Consider the following 20,902-nt stretch of genomic DNA (forward strand, 5'->3'; position numbering starts at 1 on the left):
CTTCAGAATGAAAACTCCTAATTTTTCTATTTTTAGTAGAGACAGGGTCTCGGTCTTACTCAGGCTGGTCTCGAACTCCTAACCTCAAGCAATCCTCCCACCTCGCCCTCCCAGAGTACTAGGATTATAGGTGTGAAGCACCACACCCAGCCAGGAGTAGTTATTAAAATGGAAGCAAACACTGCAGATCTTTAGCTACTAAACGTTCCAAATTATATTGTTTTGCTTAAGGGCCAAGAGTCAGCTGGACATAGTCAAGTCTGATGGATCATATAAACATACTGGAATTGTACTGTATGGAGGTTGGAGCACAGACTCTCTTTTATATTTCTCATTGTCCTTTCCTCCCTCACCCACTCACATGCATTAGCTTGTGACCTCCATGACTCAGTTGAGGGTGTCCATAGTCTAAATGCAAAAGAAACCTAAAACATTAACTTTTGGGCTTCCAAACACCCAAAACCTATGTAAATGATTTTTTTCATGGATAATTTTGATTACACCCACTTTAGAATTTATTACACCTACTTGATAAGGTATATTTCTGATACTTAGTGATTACGTTATGCTCAAGCAGGAGTGGAAGGTATTTATTTCAGGATCTTTATCTGGAGAGAGGTTATTTAACTTTATAATACCAAGAAATCCCTAAAGTTATAGTTTTTAATATTTATCACCCTTTTAAACACTTTATTATAGAATAGATGAATAATTACATTCATAACATTGTGGCTGGAGTGCTGCTTAGATTACAGAGAATGAAGAATACACCCCCCAAAAATTCCTCATGCTTAGGACTTTTTATTATTATTATTCAACTTTAGTGGGGTTTTTTTGTTTTTTGTTTGTTTTGAGACAGAGTGTTGCTCTGACCCTCAGGCTAGAGTGCAATTGCCTTATGATATCTCCCTGCAACCTCAAACACCTGTGCTCAAACAATCCTCCTGCCTCAGCCTCCTTAGTAAAGTAGCTAGATCTACAAGCGTGCACCACCATGCCCTACTAATTTTTTCTATTTTTAATAGCAATGAGTTCATCTCGCTCTGTCGCTCTTGCTGAGGCTGGTCTTGAACTCTGAGCTCAAGCAATCCTCCCACCTTAGCCTCTCAGAGTGCTAGGATTACAGGTGTAAGCCACCATGCCTGGCCTAGTTTTTTTTTTTTTTTTTTATGGACAAAAAGTATAAGGACTCAATGATTAATGATTAACAATGCAGACTATTCATCTAATATTTGAGGTACTATATTGTTTAAGACTTTATTGGCTGGTATGTTGACTGGAGAGTCTTAAAGTGTACACTTTAGTAAAGGAGTTTAATATTGAACAAAGCTTACCTAAACTTTATGTGTAGATAACTTGAAAGTAATTTTCAACATAGGGCATTGAGAGATGAATTTCCATAAGCCACCATTTCTCATGCATGGATTTAATGGAGGAAAGAGCATAGAGTTGCTGGTCATTGCTTCCTCTCTAATTGTGGAGACCAATAAAAAGTGTAAGAAGTCTGTGATAGGATAGAAGTACTCTAGCCAGGAAGAATGCAAAGGAGGCTGTGTAGTCCTCTCTGCCCAGGGGAATTAAGAAACCTTTCCAAAGTTTGGGTTTTAAATCTTTAAAAAGATTTTAAATCCCTTTAAGGATTTAAAATTGTTACCCACTTTTATCTGTAAAGTAGATGTGGGCCAAATTGTTGGAGAAATCCTCTGAAAGCCAGTGTAGGTTGCACTGTTCCTCATCTGCCCTTGGTCACAAGAGAAGGGATAAGAATGTGAATCACCACTCCTTAGAAAAACAACTCAATGAACATTCATGGTTGACTGTCAATAGTATCTTTTTAGTAAAAGTGAAGGTAAATCAAGAATTTATAAAAGTCATAATTTAGTACTCCTATTTTAGAAAATATTGCTTCGTGATCGGATGCAGTGGCTCATGCCTGTAATCCTAGCACTCTGGGACGCTGAGGCGGGAGGATCACTTGAGGTCCAGGAGTGCGAGACCAGCCTGAGCAAGTGCAAGACCCCATCTCTACTAAAAATAGAAAAATTAGCCAGGCGTCGTGGTACACACCTGTAGTCCCAGCTACTCAGGAGGCTGAGGCAGGAGGATTGCTTGAGCCCTGGAGTTTGAGGTTGCTGTGAGCTAGGCTGATGTCACAGCATTCTAGCCCTGGAGACAGAGCGAGACTCTGTTTCAAAAAAAATAAATAAATAAATAATTGCTTCCACTTTTGATTCATACACATGTGAAAAAAATAGTTAAAAATTATTTTACATTCTTTCTAATTTTAAGGAATTTTTCCCCTCAATTCCCTTTGTATTGCTCACAGCTATTAGGTGCATTTGCAGAGATAACTTAAGAAACACTTATAGAGATATTGTTGCACTGTTTTAAGTATAACCTTAAGGATGTTTTTCCCCCATCAATCTATTTCTCTTGGAATTTTCAAGAAACTATATGTTGGCCTTATTTATTCTTTGGACAGGTTATTTATCTTTAATTAAGTATGACTTTTATTTTTATTTCTTCCTCCCATTTTCTTTAGGTTTATTTTACTTTCTGGCTTCAGAATTTGAATACTTATTTAAGTATTTATTAATTACAAAGACATTTAAGACTAGGTTTTCCTCTGAATTTTCCTTTTACTCTATCTCATTGGTTTTGATATCAAAGATTCTCTATTTTGTTAATTTATAGATAATTCATAACTTTGATTTTCACTGTTATTAAAAAACTTCCTAATTTACAGACAATTAACTTTAAATTATTTCCTTCTAGTCTGTTAGATTATGGGTAATATCATCTTGGAAATTTTTTCTTGGTGGCCAAGAGCATGAGCAATTTATAGTGTTCCTTGGGCTGAGAGAAGAAGGTAAAAAAGGTAGAGTTAGTGATCTAAGAGCTTTATTGAGAATCTCATATGTGACAAATACTCTTAAAGGCAATTTACCTGAACTGTCTCATTTAATCCTCACCACAGCCTTATGAAGTAGGTATTATTTATTACCATTTTATAAGAATGGAATCTAAGCTACAGAGTGACTTGCAGTAAGGCAATGATAAAACCTATAGACCACTACATATTCATTAGGTTTGATGTTATTACTTAGATCTTCTGCACTTTTGTTTATATCTACTTAAGCTTTCTAAGGGTTATGTTGAATTTTCAGCTATAGTTTTGGTTTTATCAAGCTGTCCTAGTAACTCTAGGAATTTTTCCTTCATGTATTTTATTTTTATATTGCTTCGTATATGAAGATTTATGGCTATTATATTTCCAGAGATTATGTTATCATTATTTAGTGTCCCTTTTAATCTAATTTTCTTTCTTTTGGCTGGATTCTTATGTACATATTGCCACTTCTGCTTTCTTTTTTTTTTTTTCCCTCTCTCTGTTGCTGGGGCTAGGGTGTCATGGCATCAGCATAGCTCACAGCAACCTCAAACTTCTGGGCTCAAGCAATCCTCCTGCCTCAGCTTCCCAAGTACAATAGCTGGGACTATAGGCACACACCACCATGGCCAGCTAATTTTTTCTATTTTTAGTAGAGACAGGGTCTCGCTCTTGCTCAGGCTCGTCTCCAACTCCTGACCTCAAGTGAGCCGCCCGCCTCTTCCTCCCAGAGTGCTAGGATTACAGGCATGAGCTACTGCACATGGCCTATAAAGAACTTTCTAAATGGAGATAAGATCTTTATGATTTAATTATAACTTTGGTGCCTAGAAAGTGACAAAGTTACTGTTTTGTTATATGCATTTTTAGTTTTTTTCCCTAGTTTTTCTTGTTACCTGTTTCTGATTGGCCATACTGAGCTTTTAAGACAGAACTCCAAACATTAAAACATTCTATGTTAAAAATCAAAAAACACAGAAATCATCTTTTTCAGCAATTGTTAACCTTTTCCCAATTTTAAGGGTTACAGATATCTGGATTCATTTCTATATAATCTCTTACCAAATTATTCAGTTGTTTCTTTGAAAATATTTGCCCTTTCCTTTCTTTTTTATGGTGTCAATTTAATTCATTCTTATCACAACTCCCATCCAGATTACTGCAATAGCTCCCTAGCTGGTCTCTCTGTTTCCAGTTTCTTTACTTCATCTCCCTCTATATTCAGATTAGTGTTCCTAAATCTTTTGCTATTAGCACAAAAGAATCCGAGTAAGCTCCTGACTAATATGCTATTAGTCTTTTTTGTTTGCCAACATGCCTCCCCAGTAAGCTGTCTAGGCCATGCTTATCCACTTTATTGTTCTTTACATAAAAATTCTCAACTATAAATTTCTCAGTTTTTCTTCTCTCCTATTCTTTCTCCTTTCCCTCTAGGCCTCCAGTTGTACATATAACAAGACCTTTTCCTGTGTCCTCTACATCTCAGGTAACTTCATGTCCCATTTTGTATCTGTTTTTTACCTAAACACACCCAGCCAGTTTATTATAAAGAATATTATAGGCCCAGGCCAGGTGGCTCATGCCTGTAATCCCAGCGCTTTCGGAGTCCAAGGTGGGAGGATTGCTTGAGGCCACAAGCTGGAGACCAGCCTGAGCATGTCTCTAAAATAAAATTATGAAAATTAGCCTGGGGTGGTTATGAGCACCTATAGCCCCAGCTACATGGAGGCTGATGCAGGAGGATCATTTGAGCCCAGGAGTTTGAGGTATGATCACACCACTGTATTCCGCCTGGGCAACAGAGAGACACCGTGTCTCAAAAAATAAAATAAAGAATATTATATAGGTGAGCAGCCAGGTGAAAAGATGGATAGGGCGAGGTATTGGGGCATGTGGAGCTTCTGTGTCCTTTGTAAGTGTTCCACCCTCCCAGCACCCCTACTGGTGTTCAGCAACCTGGAAGGTCATTAGATCTGGTTGTTAAAAGTTTTTATAGAGCTTACTCTCCAGCCCTCCTCACCCTTCTCAGTGGTTTGAAGGTGTGGCTACAAGTTCCAACCCTCTAATCACTTGGTCTTTCCAGGGACCAGCCCCATCCTAAGGCTATGTAGGGACCCCACCTTATGTTACGTCCTTAGCATAAACTGGGGTATCATCTGATGAGGCTCCACATGAATAACAAAAGACATTCCTAGCCCTGAGAGGTGGTGTAAGCCTGCAGTCCCATCTCTTTCCGAGACTGAGGCAGAGAATCCCTTGAGCCCCGGAGTTTAAGGTTGGCCTGCACAACATAGAGAGACCCTGTCTGTAAAAAAAAAATTTTAAAGAAAAAAAGACATTCCCATCACTGTGGAAATTCTGAGGGTTTTAAGAGCTTTATGACAGGAACCTGGGATAAAGACCAAATATATTTTTAATTATACCACTACCTCATACTGGTTAGGATGGCCAATATTAAAAAAAAATTTTAAAATACCCCAAAATAAAAAGTGTTGGTGAGGGTCATTTGTGGTGGCTCATACCTATAATTCCAGCACTTCGGGAGGCCAAGGTGAGGGGATTGATAAGCTGAGGCAGGACCATACCACTGCACTCCAGCCCAGACTATAGAGCAAGACCCTGCCTCAAAAAAAAAAAAAAGTGTTGTCCAGGATGTGGAAAAATTGGAACCCTTGGGCACTGTTGGTGGGAATGTAAAATGGTATAGCCACTGTGGAAAACAGAATGGCAGTTCCTCAATAGAATTGCTATGATTCAACCATTCTATTTCTGAGTATATACTCCAAAGAATTGAAAGCAAGATCTCAAAGAGATATTTGTACACCCATGTTCATAGCAGCATTATTCACAATAGCTAAAATACGAAAGCAGGCCGGGCGTGGTGGCTCACACCTGTAATCCTAGCATTCTGGGAGACTGAGGTGGGAGGATCATTTGAGCTCAGGAGTTTGAGACCAGCCTGAGCAAGAGCGAGACCCCGTCTCTACTAAAAATAGAAAGAAATTATATGAACAGCTAAAAATATATATAGAAAAATTAGCCGGGCATGGTGGCGAATGCCTGTAGTCCCAGCTACTCGGGAGGCTGAGGAAGAAGGATCATTTGAGCCCAGGAGTTTGAGGCTGCTGTGAGCTAAGCTGATGCCACCTCACTCTAGCCCGGGCAACAGAGTAAGACTCTGTCTCAAAAAAAAAAAAAAAAATGAAAGCGACTAAAGTTTCCATCCATGGATGAATGGATAAGCAAAATGTGATATATCCATACAATGGACTCTTATTCAGCCTTAAAAAGGAAGAAAGTTTTCTGTAGTATGCTACAACATGGATGAACCTTAAGGACATTATGCTAAGTGAAAAAAGCCAATTACAAAAAGACAAATACTGGATGATTCCTGTTATATGAAGGACTTAGTAGTCATCAAAATCATAGAGATAGAAAGTAGAATGGTGGTTGCCAGGGGCTGAGGGAGGGTGATGGAATGGGGAATTACTGTTTAATGAAGGCAGAATTTCAGTTTTACAAGATGAAAACAGATCTGGACGTGGATGTGGTCATGGCTGCACACAACATTATGAATGTATTTAATACCACTGAACTGTTCACTTTAAAATGGTTAAGATGGTAAATTTTATGTGTATTTGACCACAATTTAAAAAACTGGGAAAAAGTTAGCTTGAAGTTATAACAAATTACAGCTACATTGCATTGTTTTCTGAGAGAAAGAAAAAATACACGCCATTTTTGTATGTTAAGAAAAACTTAATAGCCGGGCATGGTGGTTCATGCCTGTAGTCCCAGCTGCTCGGGAGGCTGAGGCCGGGGGATTGCTTAAAAGAGCAAGACTCTATCTCAAAAAAAAAAAAAAAGGAAAATAAAAACTTAATACAGCAATAGCATATTTATCTGGGTAGTATGTTATAAATGAAAAGAGACTGGAAGGACAGAGAGGGGCTATGGAAAAGAGGGAGTTACTTGGAGAAATAAGAAAAAGAAAAAAGACACATTATGTGTGTCTGTCATCTCTCCTTTTTTTTCTTGATTTCTTTTTCTTTTTGGTAAGTCTATTCTAACATAACATTTTAAATTTTTTGGAGACAGACTCTCACTACGTTGCACAGTCTAGAGTGCAGTGGCTATTCACAGGTGCAATCATTGTGCCCTGTAGCTTTGAACTCCTGGGCTCAAGCGATCTTCCTGCCTCAGCCTTCTGAATATCTAGGACTACAAGCATGCACCAACACGCCTGGCTGTCCTTATTTTATATCCTAATCTTAAAATTCAACCCACTGCTAAAAGTAAAATGGTGCAGCTGCTTTGGAAAACAGTTTGGCAGTTCTTCAAAGTTAAATGTTGAATTATCATATGACCAGGAATTCCACTTTTAGTTATATACCCAAGAGAATTGAAAACATATGTTAACATAAAAACTTATACATGGATGTTCTTAGCAATATTATTTATACCATGCAGAAGTAGAGACAACTTAAATGGCTGTCAGCTGATGAATCAGTAAACAAAATGTGCTATATCCAAAAAATGGAATATTATTCAGCTGGGATTTCTTTTTGGTATGATGAAAATATTTAAAAATTAGATAGTGGTGGTGATTGTACATCTTTGAGAATATACTAAAACTTCTCAGTTATACATTTTAAAACAGTAACTTTTATGGTATGTGATTTATGTCTCAATTTTTAAGAAAGTATGGGAAGTTATTGTTTAAGAAATTTTAATGTATTACTTTCTCAACACACTAATTTGCCCTTGCCTCTGGAGTTCAAAAGCTGAATCTAGGTCCCTTCCTTCCAAATTATTCTCTATTCCCAGGACTCTTCACTCTGTAGTTTTCCAAAACTTCCTTGTTACCTTATCCTCAGATTTTTACATGCCTGATTCTTTCATGCTCATACAGTGTTCTGATGATTGGGGCCCTCGCATTGCTGTAGCTGCCTTAAGTTCTCTTCTACAAGTTTCACAAGTTCAAAAATAAGCAAATTTCCTCTTAGCTTGCCCATTCTCCTATCTCAGATGTGTAGTCTCTTTCATATTGGCTTGTTATTTTGGGTTCTTGATATTTTATTTCTACATGAATTCTGTAGTTTTTTAAAATTATAAATTCATCTGGCTAAAATTTGTGGGGAAAGGTTATGAGTTTGGCCTGGTAGCAGGTTGCTGATGATCTAAGGCTGTGAAACCTTCTCCCAAGGCTATTCATCCTTGCTTCTTACCTGTTTCTTGGGGTTTCAATGGTTTTAGACCAGTTTTTAAGTTAATTTCTTGGCTTTTAATTTCCTTATGCATGTAGGTAGTATAATTTTGGATCCTATATTTATGTACTTTACCTACTTAGGTTTTTGATATTTTGGGAGCAACTTGCCTACCTCACAGCCTTGCCATGATAAATGACAAACCTCCTTCTCCACAATTCTTCTAGCTTCTGTGATCAAGGAGCACTTGGCTCTGGGTCTTTATGCAGGGTATTGGGCTTTTACCTGCGCATAATGTTGAGGGTCATATCCTCCAACCCTTCTCTTGTTCTCATGTGTTTGTTAGAAGAACCTAACCCACATAGGCCTCAGCCCCTTGGTGTCAATTTTCCCTTCCATCTGTAGTTTTAATTTTACTCTTTTCCTGGAACCTCGGGCTTCTCAGTTTTTTTGTTTTTAATTTTTTTAATTTAAAAAAAAAAAATTTTTTTTTTTTTGAGACAGAGTCTCACTTTGTTGCCCGGGCTAGAGTGCTGTGGCATCAGCCTAGCTCACAGCAACCTCAAACTCCTGGGCCCAAATGATCCTTCTTCCTCAGCCTCCCGAGTAGCTGGGACTACAGGCATTCACCACCATGCCCGGCTAATTTTTCTATATATATTTTTAGCTGTCCATATAATTTCTTTCTATTTTTAGTAGAGACGGGGTCCCGCTCTTGCTCAGGCTGGTCTCGAACTCCTGAGTTCCAACAATCCGCCCACCTCGGCCTCCCAGAGTGCTAGGATTACAGGCGTGAGCCACCACGCCCGGCCTGGGCTTCTCAGTTTTTGTAGTGTGGTGGTGGATTCATGTAGTCCCAGCTACTCAGGAGGCTTAGGCAAGAGAATGGCTTTTGAGCCTAGGAGTGCAAGTCCAGTCTGGACAACATAGCAAGACCCTGTGTCTAAAAAAAAAAAAACAAAAAAAAGAAGAAATAGTCAACTATATACATTGTCAGGTAAGAAGGCTCTCTAGGTTGCTACACTTCTGTTGGCAGAATTCCAACCCACTTTCCCCTGTGGTAGTGAAGAATATGTGAAGCTTGCAGTGTGGTGTGATACCAGGCAACCGTCTGGTACTATTTTATTTTCCCAAAACAGGAAAGGTAACATGTTTATCACTTGACACTTTTTTTTCTCTCTACTTGACAGTTTTTCTCAAAAATAGGAATTATAGTATGTAATCTGTGTTTTGTAACTGAAGTCTCCAAAACCTTGACTGAACTAATAAAAATAAGTTTCAAGCCGGGCGCGGTGGCTCACGCCTATAATCCTAGCCCTCTGGGAGGCCAAGGCGGGTGGATCGCTCGAGGTCAGGAGTTCGAGACCAGCCTGAGCGAGACCCCATCTCTACTAAAAAAATAGAGATAAATTATATGGACAACTAAAAATATATACAGAGAAAAAATTGGCTGGGCATGGTGGCACATGCCTGTAGTCCCAGCTGCTCGGGAGGCTGAGGCAGTGGGATCGCTTAGGCCCAGGAGTTTGAGGTTGCTGTGAGCTGGGCTGACGCCACGACACTCACTCTGGCCCGGGCAACAAAGTGAGACTGTGTCTCAAAAAAAAAATAATAATAATAATAAGTTTCCTACATCTGTATGTTCAAATACTTGACCTTGGTACAGGATCACCATTTGCTGTTTTTAACCATAATTGACGCATAATAATTGTTTTATATATTTATGGGGTACAGTGTGCTATTTTGATACATGTATGCATTGTGTAATGATCAAATTAGGGTAATTAGCTTATCTATTACCTCAAACATTTATTATTTCTTTGTGGTGAGAACATTGAAAATCCTCTCTTCTAGTTATTTTTTCTTTTAGTTTTTGAGAGACAGGGTCTCACTGTGTTGCCCAGACTGGAGGGCAATGGCTATTCACAAGCATGATCATGGTACACTACAGCCCCAAACTCCTGGGCTTAAATGATCCTTCTGATCCTCTTGCCTCAGCCTCCCACAGCATGTACCTGGCTTTCTTCTAGTTATTTTGAAATGCACAATATTGTTAACTGTGATCACCCTACTGTGCAGTAGACACCAGAACTTATTCTTCTTATCTATCTGTAAGTTTGTGACACCTGACCAATCTCTCCCCTTCTTGCCTCCCCAGCCTCTGGCAACTACTATTCTATTCTCTACCTCTATGAGATCAGCTTTTTAAAATTCCAGATATGAGTGGATCATGGGGTATTTGTCTTTCTGTACCTGGCTTATTGCACTTAACACAATGTCCTCCAGTTTCATCCATGTTGCCTCAAATGACAGGATTTCATATTCCATTGTTTATATATACCAGTTTCTTTTAACCATGCATCCATTGACGGACATTTAGATTGATTCCATATTTTGGCTATTGTGATTAGTGCTGCAATAAACATGGAAGTATAGATATCTCTTCAACATACTGACTTTATTTTCTTTAGCTGGGCTGGATAGATACTCAGTAATGGGATTGCTGGATCATACGGTAGTTCTATTGTATTTTTAATTTTTTGAGGAACTTGCATACTGTTTTCCATAATGGCTATACTTGCATCGGGATTCTTAAAACTCAAACTGAAGAGCTTGCCAAAAGTCCTGGGGCACAGGAGTAATGTGATGATGTAATACTTTACTAAGATTAGTCTTTCAGGGGTTTGCCTAAGGTTTACAGCATAAACTAGAAGAATGTAAAGTAACTAAGCAAGTGATTCTCTTCCAGATAAGAAATAAGATCTGGATTACTGTGGTATCTGTGGAAATGAAAATCCAGCAAATATAAGATTTTGCATATAAAAAGATTTTGAAGGACTTAGTGACTGACTACTAGTAAAGGGCAGAAAAAAAGGAGAATTCAATTGTAAATCTCTTTTATGTTAGTACCAAATTTCCCTTTTTATTCCTTGGAGCACTCAAAGGAGGAATTTCACAAAAAACAACGCATAAAGTAAACCATATATAGGTTCATCTTGTGAAAGATGAATTAACTGCCTGGTTGACTAGGCCTAAGGGAACAACAAACTCTGCTGCCTGGGAGGTAACTTTTTCTCCTGTGGGGACCACACCCTTTTTGACTCAATACCTGTGGTTACATAATCCTTTTGGTGCTGCCTTTTGTATAAAAAGTCACTAGAGTCATTGTGCCATTTTATGTTTGCATTGGTAGATACACTGGTGGTAAAATAAGAGCAGTATAATCCTGCAGCACAGTCTTATCTCAGATCTGTTGCTGTGTTGCTTCAGGACCTTGAGCTGTTTAACTCTTTAAAACGTCCTTTTACTTTTTAACATTTGTTAGTGTTCTTTTTAACCAAAATTAGGAAGGTCTGAAAAACATACAAAGGTATGTATGTGTCAAATATTGTCAAACCTACAAATGATAGATCCCAAAAGATAAGTCATCTAACTTCTGAGGAGTATTAATAGCTAAATCCATTCCTCAATACCACTCTAAGAAACCATCCCTTCAAATGCCAGTAGCAACATAATGCCAGCTCCAGTGGCCTCTTTCTCAGTTCTCTTCTTCACCTCTGGAAAATTTTGTACAGCCTGACCATACCTTTTATATTGAAACTTTTTTTCCCCCTTGATTTCAATGAAAACTGCTCAAAAATCATTTTACCTCCTATTTCTCTGATTAGTTCTTGTCTCTATGCATTTCTTTTTTGGTTCTTTATGTATGTATTTTGTAGGGTCTTTTTATTTTCTGTTTTCTATTGTCTGCCTTAGTGATTTCATTTCCTGTTATAGCATAACTATCCCTTTTTGTGGAGAATATCCACTTCTGTCTCCAACCTTAACCTTTACCATTAGTTTCAGACTTGGCATTTTCAGATTGATATTCTGGTTTTTCTGACTCAACCTGTTAAATAAATCAAACTGATAGACTAAAAGTGTTGAACCTCAATCCCAAACTTACACGACATATAAAAATTAATTTGAAATGGACATGAATCCAAATGTGAAAGGTAAAACAAAAATGCTTCTACAAGAAAATGTAGGAGAATATCCTCATGGCTTGGAGATCAGCAAAAATTTCCTGTTTTGAACACAATGTGCCAACCATCAAAGATTGATAAGTTGGACTTATTAAAATTAAGAACATCTGGTCATCAAAAGTCTCCTTAAAAGGAATACTATTCAGCAATAAAAAATGAACTATTGACACATAACACCACATGGATGAATCTCAAAATAATAATGCTAAATGAAAAAAGCTAGAGGGCCGGGCGCGGTGGCTCATGCCTGTAATCCTAGCCCTCTGGGAGGCCGAGGCAGGTGGATCGAGCTCAGGAGTTCGAGACCAGCCTGAGCAAGAGCGAGACCCCGTCTCTACTAAAAATAGAAACAAATTATCTGGCCAACTAAAAATATATATAGAAAAAATTAGCCGGGCATGGTGGCGCATACCTGTAGTCCCAGCTACTCGGGAGGCTGAGGCAGTAGGATCGCTTAAGCCCAGGAGTTTGAGGTTGCTGTGAGCTAGGCTGACGCCACGGCACTCACTCTAGCTCGGGCAACAAAATGAGACTCTGTCTCAAAAAAAAAAAAAGAAAAGAAAAAAGAGAAAAATAGCTAGAGAAGAGTACATACTGCATAATTTGATTGATATAAAATTCTAGAAACAGCAGATAGAGATCAGTTGTTGCTTGAGGATAAGGAATGTTAAGGAAGGAGGGATTCCCAAGGGGCCTGAGGAAATATTGGGGGAGTGATGGGTATGTTCACTATTTTGTTTTTGATGGTTTTACTGTACATACACTGTCAATATGTTTATTGACAAGCTGGGTATGGTGGGGTGTGTTTATAGTCTAGCTACTTGGGAGACTGAGGCAGGAGGAGGATTCCTTGAGCCCAGGAGTTTGAGGTTACAGTGAGTTACGATTGTGATCCTGCACTACAGCCTGAGTGACAGAACCAGATCCTGCCTCTAGAAAAGAAAAAAAAAAAAGAGGTTATTAACAGTTATAACAAAATAAAGCCATTTTTAATGTTAAAATAAAGACCACCAAACGAGAACAAGCAAAGACTATTCAAAGCAAGAGAGTCACTTGCATTTGGCAGAGACTCAAAGGCAGACAGAGGAGCTAGTTGGAAAGCTTTATGGTGGAAAGAAGGGAAAGGCTCAGGTATGCCCTATTTGGAGGCTGTTGGCTTGGGGAAGCTGTATGCAGGCTAACTAGAAGCAGGGCATCCTATGTGATTGGTTGGAGGTACATATTTGGCTTTCTCTGGTTGATCTTAAATTGGAAGTAGGGGCAAACCTTCCCCAAATTCTAGAGTTTGGTTAATATCCTTGTTACAGACCAATGGTTTTTTGTTTTGTTTTTTATTTATGATTAACTCATAATAATTGTACATATTTATGGGGTACAGTGTGATGTTTCAATACATTTATAAATTGTGTAATGATCAAATCGGTAATTTGCATATCCATCACCTTAAACATTTGTAATTTCTTCATAAAATATTTTTCTTTAGCTATTTTGAAATATATAGTACATTACTGTTAACTCTAGTCATCCTACTATGAAATAGAACACAGAATTTATTCCTTGTAATTGTAGCTTTGTATCTATTGACCAATCACACACCATCTCCCATCCTCTCCCCTCCCCATCCTCTGATAACTACTGTTCTACTTTCTACTTCTATGTGAACAACATTTTAGATTCTGCATGAGTGAGGTCATGGAGTATTTGTTTTCTCTGTGCCTGGCTTATTTCACTTAACATAATGGCCACTAGGTTCTTCCATGTTGCTGCAGATAACAGGATTTCATTCTTTTTTATGGCTGGATTGTATTCTATTGTGTATATTTTCCACATTTTCTTTATGCATTCATCTGTTATTTGACATTTAGGTTGATTACATATCTTGCCTATTGTGAATTGGGCCAATTGTTATAGTTATTGTTTGGCTTCCTTGTTTATTACTGTAGATAGTAGGCTGGCCTCCTGGGCTTGTTGCTCCAGGTTGTAGGTCAGAGTTCTATTTTTATAGATATATCCAGCCATTGTCGGTTAGTATATTCAGTCTCTCATTAAAAAAAAAAAAAAAAAAGGGCCAGGTGCGGTGGCTCACGCCTGTAATCCTAGCCCTCTGGGAGGCTGAGGCAGGTGGATCGCTCGAGGTCAGGAGTTCGAGACCTGCCTGAGCGAGACCCCGTCTCTACTAAAAATAGAAATAAAAATTATCTGGACAACTAAAAATATATATAGAAAAAATTAGCCGGGCATGGTGGCGCATGCCTGTAGTCCCAGCTACTCGGGAGGCTGAGGCAGTAGGATCGCTTAAGCCCAGGAGTTTGAAGTTGCTGTGAGCTGGGCTGACGCCACGGCACTCACTCTAGCCCGGGCAACAAAGTGAGACTCTGTCTCAAAAAAAAAAAAGATTCCATAAGAATTACAAGCCACATCTGGGAGAAGAAGACATTTGCAGTATGTATATCCAACAAAGTGCTTGTATCCAGAATAAATTTTTAAAACTACAATTTAATAAGAAAAGGAAAACCCAATTGTAAAAGTGGGCAAAAGGCTTGAACTGGCATTTCACAAAAGAGGATATCTAAATAGCTAATAAGCATGTGAAAAGGTGCTAATAGGGGAAATGCAGTCACCAGGGAAATGCAGATCAGATGAGATGCTCCCACATCTCCACCAGAGTGGCTAAAATTAAAGAATAAGCATTACCAAGTGGTGGTATAGATTTGGAGCAACTGGAGCTCTCAAGCACTGCTGGTGGGAATGTAAATTGGTACAGATACTTAAAAACTGTTTGGCAATGTCTCTTAAAGCTAAACATATGTGCTGTATACTATGTGACCAAACATTGACACTCCTGGCTTTACCTCTGATAGCAATGAAAGTTTACATCCACTAAATGACAAGTACAAAACTAAGATAGCTAAATGCAGGAAACAACCCAAATGTTTATCAAGAGTAGAATTTATTTTTAAAATTTTGGTATATTCATGAAATAGAGTACTACAAACCAATGAAAAAGAATGAACTACTGCTACATGCAGCAATATAGATGAACCTCACAGGCATAGTGTTGAATAAAAGCCACACACACAAGAGTTAATAGCATTTGATTACATTTATAAGAAATTCAAAACAGGCATAACTAATCTATGGTGATAGAGGTCAGAGTAATAGTTACCTTTTGGTGGATTTATTGACTGAGGAGGATGTAAGGGAGCCTTCTGGAATATTGGAAATGTATCACTTTTTTTTTTTTTTTTTTTTTGAGACAGTCTCGCTCTGTTGCCCGGGCTAGAGTGGGTGCCATGGTGTCAGCCTAGCTCACAGCAACCTCAAACTCCTGGGCTTAAGCGATCCTACTGCCTCAGCCTCCCCAGTAGCTGGGACTACAGGCATGCTCCATCATGCCCGGCTAATTTTTTCTATATGTATATTTTAGTTGGCCAGATAATTTCTTTCTATTTTTAGTAGAGATGGGGTCTTGCTCTTGCTGAGGCTGGTCTCGAACTCCTGACCTCGAGCAATCCACCCGCCTCGGCCTCCCAGAGTGTTAGGATCATAGGTGTGAGCCACCGTGCCCGGCCAGGAAATGTATCACTTTATCTGGATTGTGGTTATATGGGTATATACATATAAAAAAATTTTTTTTGAGACAGGGTCTTATTCTGACTCCCAGGCTAGAATGTACTGTCACCATCCTAGCTCACTACAACTTCAAACTCCTCTGCTCCTAGCCATCCTCCTGCCTCAACCTCCCAAGTAGCTGGGGACTATAGATGTGTGCCATGATACCTGGCTAATTTTTCTATTTTTTGTAGAGATGTGGTCTCCCCTTTGCTCAGGCTGGTCTCCAACTCCTGGCCACAAGCAGTCCTCCCGCCTCAACCTCCCAAAGTGCTGGGATTACAGGCCTGAGCCACTGTGCCTAGCCAAAAATATTTATTGAGTTGTACACTCAAGATTTGTGCATTTTATTACATGTAAGTTATACCTCAATAAAAATATCTTCATGACATTAAAAAAATTTTTTTAACTTATTATTTCCTGTTTCAGCTCTCAGTCTCGTCAATAGATTCTCTCCTTTTGTTTATACCTTCCCTAAAACCATCTCCCCCTCTGGCTTCCCTGTCTTTTATTAAATGAAACCCTTGTAAATTTGCTTCTCAATTACTCAGGTTTAAAACCTTGGAACTGCTTTATCCCCTTTCTTCAGTCAGTTCGTAAATCCTATCAGCTCTTCCTTTAAAATATCTCACGTCCATATTGTTTCCAAATCATTTATGTCCTAGAGTTTTAGCCTTGACCAGAAGCCTAAATTATTGCCAAGGACCTAACTGGTTTTCCTGCTTCCCATACTCAAAACTGTTCTACATTATGCCAGCAAAGCTAGCTTTCTAAAGCACCATTTGATGACATTACCACTCTGTTACTTCCTCTTCTCCAAAGCCTTGGGACACTAGGTGCAGATCAGGATGCTAGCATCGTACACTCATGGTCTGGCCCCAACCAGCTGTACTACTTCCCCATCCATGCCTAGGGAATGCTGCAGATTTCTAAGCCCATTTTGCTCTCTATTGCATATACCTCTTTGCTCATGCTCTTCTCTCTTTAAATACACTCTTCATGTCAGCCCATCTCAAATCGTTTCAACCTGGTGAGAGGGCATTTATGATGTGCTTCATGGAATCCATGAAACCCCCTGAAATTAAATACAGACATTCTTACATAGGTGCATTTTTCTGGAGAAAGGGCTTCTCTTGTCAATAGATTCTCAAAAGGGGCCCATGACCCCCAAAAGTTAAATTGATTAGTGGTCTTTTGAAATAATGTAAATTAACTCATTTTATGTGTATTTAGCAAAGTTTTTCTTTCTTTAAAACTTAATCCTAAATGTGCTAGGTAATAAAACATTTTTTAATAGATAGGTTATATTTAAAGCTTAAAGTTTTGGACTCAGGTAAAATGTCCTTATCCATTTTTTAGGTTCCTAGGTATAGCTCTATGTGGAATTTATTTTCCTCAAGAGATAGTATCTTAATATTTTTCACTTTGGTATTTTTAGTTAAAGGAAATTTTTTTCCTCCCACTCCCACATGACTTTATAAGCTAGTAGACAATAGCATCTCTGTATACTTTGATATAACAGTCCCCTTTTAAAGATACTAGTTACATTTTTCATCACTTTTTTTTTCTGTTGTAGATTCCTATAGGCAATGGAAACTGATCTCAATTCCCAGGACAGAAAGGACCTGGACAAGTTTATTAAATTTTTTGCCCTTAAGGTAATATGTCCATTCTCTTGAGCCTAGAACTGTTAGAAATAACTTCCATGCTTCTCCCTTTTGAGAACCCTCTTTGGAAATACAGCATAACAGCTTGCAGCTTGCCCATTTTAAGGGATACTTCTGTCTGTTGTAAACCAAACTGTGAGGTATGGGGGCGGTTTTGGGGGTGTAACTAAAAAGTAGCTTCCAATTTTCCACAGCTACTTGTTCAAAATTTTTCTTTGCAAGGCTGTTTTGCAGAAATGTCAAACTGTTATGCCAGGTTATTGGCCCTATATGTTTGCTTGGAGTGGGAACAAAGACAATGAACTGGACTGGGCAGCATTTTGAGCATCTTTCCCTAAGCTTCAACTAACCCTGAAATGTCCAACTATTATCTATTATTCCCTTCCTTGTAAGTGGGGAATTAAAACTGAATTCTGAATGATTATTTTCCTAAATCTAAAAATCGTTTTTGCCTGTATCACTTCTTCCTCTCAACCATTGCCATGCTAGAACAATTCATGTAGTTGATTTTACTTGAAAATTATATGGAAAACTTCTGCCATATGGGCCAAATGATATGAATAATTGTGGAATTTTTGTTTTAAATTTACTGTGGTGACATAAGTTTGTGGCAGTGAATATTTAAACCCACAGTTGGATTTCTTTCTTTATGAACGTCACAGCCACCATGTGCAGCTTTTCTTCTGCCATATGAGAGTATTACAGATTCCAAGCCTCAAACTATAATTCCTCTCATTGGTTGACACTGTATACTCAGGAATGTTTACAATATTATTTTTTGTATGATGTGTTTATTTTGATCTATCATTAAACATTTAAAATTCTACCCTTTCCTAAAGTATAGTTATGATTAATTGGCATCTTTTAAACCCTGTATCGGGAGGATTTTAACCCTGATCAGGAGATAAATCAGTTTGTTAAGACTTTTCATCTTCGTTTGCATTTTTTAGACTGTCCAAGTGATTGTCCAGGCTCGACTTGGTGAAAAGATTTGCACCCGTTCATCTTCATCCCCAACTGGTTCAGATTGGGTAAAATTCCTATTCTTTGCTAAGGGGTAAACTGTGGTGTTTGCCACAGGAATGAACGTAAAGTTCTCAAGTGCAATAATAAGGATAATTATAGTATTACTAAATAACATTAGAGTATCTAATCCCTTATGATCTGCTTTCCTGGAAAGAACATTCCTATCAAACATTAGTCCTGAATTTATTTGATTCTTGACTTTCTTCGATGAGAGGTGAAAAGCTTAGTCCTTAGAAGACAAAAATAATATCTTCTTGGCTAATCTCTGTAATAGGTAATTAGCTTTTTCAACCCGAGATTGGGGCTTTGATGTAGGACTATCTCTTATGGCGAAGCCAGAAGTAAATGAATGTCTTCCTTAATCAGCCAGAGCAATGCCTGTATTACCCAACATACTAATTTCCATACTGTTTTCCATAATGTTCCTTGTGAGTGTTTCATGAAAAAGTCCCTTTTGTCTTCTAGTTCAATTTAGCAATCAAAGATATCCCAGAGGTTACACATGAAGCAAAGAAGGCATTGGCAGGGCAGCTGCCTGCTGTCGGGAGGTCTATGTGCGTGGAGATCTCACTCAAGACTTCTGAGGTATGATTATGGTGAGAATGGTGTCTTAACTTGGTGCTCAAGGTTCTTCACATTCTAAGTCCAACTCATTTCTTAGCCTTATTCTTGCTCCTTCCCTCTCTGAACTTCTCATCATTCTCTGAAGGAGTTGTGGTTTTTTTAACTTATTATTCCACATAGAATAGACTGTTCATATGACATATGTATACTCATCTTTCAAGACTCACGTGCTCTAGAATATCTCCTGCTTTTAGTGAGAGAGGTAACTGCTCTCTTTACCTAGATGTCTTATGGTGCTTTGATTATATTTCTGGAGTATAAATTGCTGTATTATAATTTTTAAAAACATGTTTGTTCACCTTATTCCATGTTTGGATTGAGGCAGATATTGTTACTTTTATGTTTATTAATCTTTTTCCACTAATAGATTGTGAGGCTGTATGGTATAATAAAAGGTAAATGAAGTTTGGAGCTACACATAACCAAGTTGACATCCCAGCTGAGTGACTTTCTAGTCAAATTAGTTAACCCCACTACCACTACCACAACCAAACTAGCACGATTCTTCATGGTCTTGCATGGCTATGATACTTTTTCACTTAATCCTTATTTGTAAAGTGCCTAACATAGAGTAGGCAATCAACACATGTTATGGGCAATCAACACATGTTCCTGTTTGTATTCTAACTGCTTTTTTCTTTCTTTCTTTCTTTTTTTCTTTTTTTTTTTTTTTTTGAGATAGAGTCTTACTCTGTTGCCTGGGCTAGAATGCTGTGGCGTCAGCATAGCTCACAGCAACCTCAAAGTCCTGAGCTCAAGCCATCCTCCTGCCTCAGCCTCCCCAGTAGCTGGGACTACAGGCATGTGCCACCATGCCCAGATAATTTTTTCTATTTTTTAGCTGTCCATATAATTTCTTTCTATTTTTAGTAGAGACAGGGTCTGGCTCTTGCTCAGGCTGGTCTTGAACTCCTGACCTCAAGCTATCCTCCCACCTCAGCCTCCCAGAGTGCTAGGATTATAGGTGTGAGCCACCACACCCGGTCTAACCGCTTTTCTTGTTGAAGTCATCAGCCATGCTACATCTTATATATCTTTGTAGTTCTTCAAGTTCTTTATGAAATGAGGCAGGATAGAAATATATAATCACCTTTGTGTCCTCAGGGCCCTGCATAGTGCCTGCAATGGCATATAGTAGGCTTTCAAGAATTCTTATTAGGCCAGGCACAGTGGCTCACGCCTGTAATCCTAGCACTCTGGGAGGCTGAGGTGGGTGGATCGCTCGAGGTCAGGAGTTTGAGACCAGCCTGAGCAAGAGCGAGACCCCGTCTCTACTGAAAATAGAAAGAAATTATCTGGCCAACTAAAATATATATAGAAAAAAAATTAGCCGGGCATGGTGGCTCATGCCTGTAGTCCCAGCTACTGGGGAGGCTGAGGCAGTAGGATCGCTTAAACCCTGGAGTTTGAGGTTGCTGTGAGCTACGCTGATGCCACGGCACTCACTCTAGCCAGGGCAACAAAGCGACACTCTGTCTCAAAAAAAAAAAAAAAAAGAATTCTTATTAAATGAATGATATCAATATTTTTTCAATGTAAACCCTACTATCTAATAAAACAAATCTTCTGTTCATTTTTATTGAATTGCCAGCTTATACTATGAACTATTTTCCTAATGATCCATAGAGAGTCTAAAAGGAATCTCTAGAACTCTTTTCTCTCCCAAGCATATGTGAAATCTGATTATAGTCTGTTCTGATTGTCCTAGAGAAACCACATCAAGATACTAATCTTGGCCAGGCGCAGTGGCTCACGCCTGTAATCCTAGTACTCTGGGAGGCCGAGGTGGGTGGATCGCTCGAGGTCAGGAGTTCGAGACCAGCCTCAGCAAGAGCGAGACCCCATCTCTAC

At 38.7% G+C, this 20,902-nt stretch overlaps 1 protein-coding gene across 15 annotated transcripts in view; it reads left to right on the forward strand.

The window, feature by feature from the left end:
- ATG13 (autophagy related 13) overlaps nucleotides 1-20,902 on the forward strand; it is a 46,010-nt gene that overhangs the window by 2,203 nt on the left and 22,905 nt on the right. For 12 of the 15 annotated variants that reach the window (XM_045557945.1, XM_045557950.1, XM_045557944.1 and 9 more), the window contains 3 exons: nucleotides 17,311-17,392; nucleotides 18,352-18,432; nucleotides 18,893-19,012. In XM_045557945.1, the coding sequence (XP_045413901.1) occupies nucleotides 17,324-17,392; nucleotides 18,352-18,432; nucleotides 18,893-19,012 (270 nt within the window). In that variant the 5' untranslated portion in view covers nucleotides 17,311-17,323. Of the gene's footprint in view, nucleotides 1-4,324; nucleotides 4,377-16,067; nucleotides 16,091-17,307; nucleotides 17,393-18,351; nucleotides 18,433-18,892; nucleotides 19,013-20,902 lie in introns of those variants that run through there. The other 3 variants (XM_045557947.1, XM_045557948.1, XM_045557943.1) reach the window with 3 other exon arrangements.

Source organism: Lemur catta, chromosome 7, assembly GCF_020740605.2.
Source record: "Lemur catta isolate mLemCat1 chromosome 7, mLemCat1.pri, whole genome shotgun sequence".
Lineage (NCBI taxonomy): Eukaryota > Metazoa > Chordata > Mammalia > Primates > Lemuridae > Lemur > Lemur catta.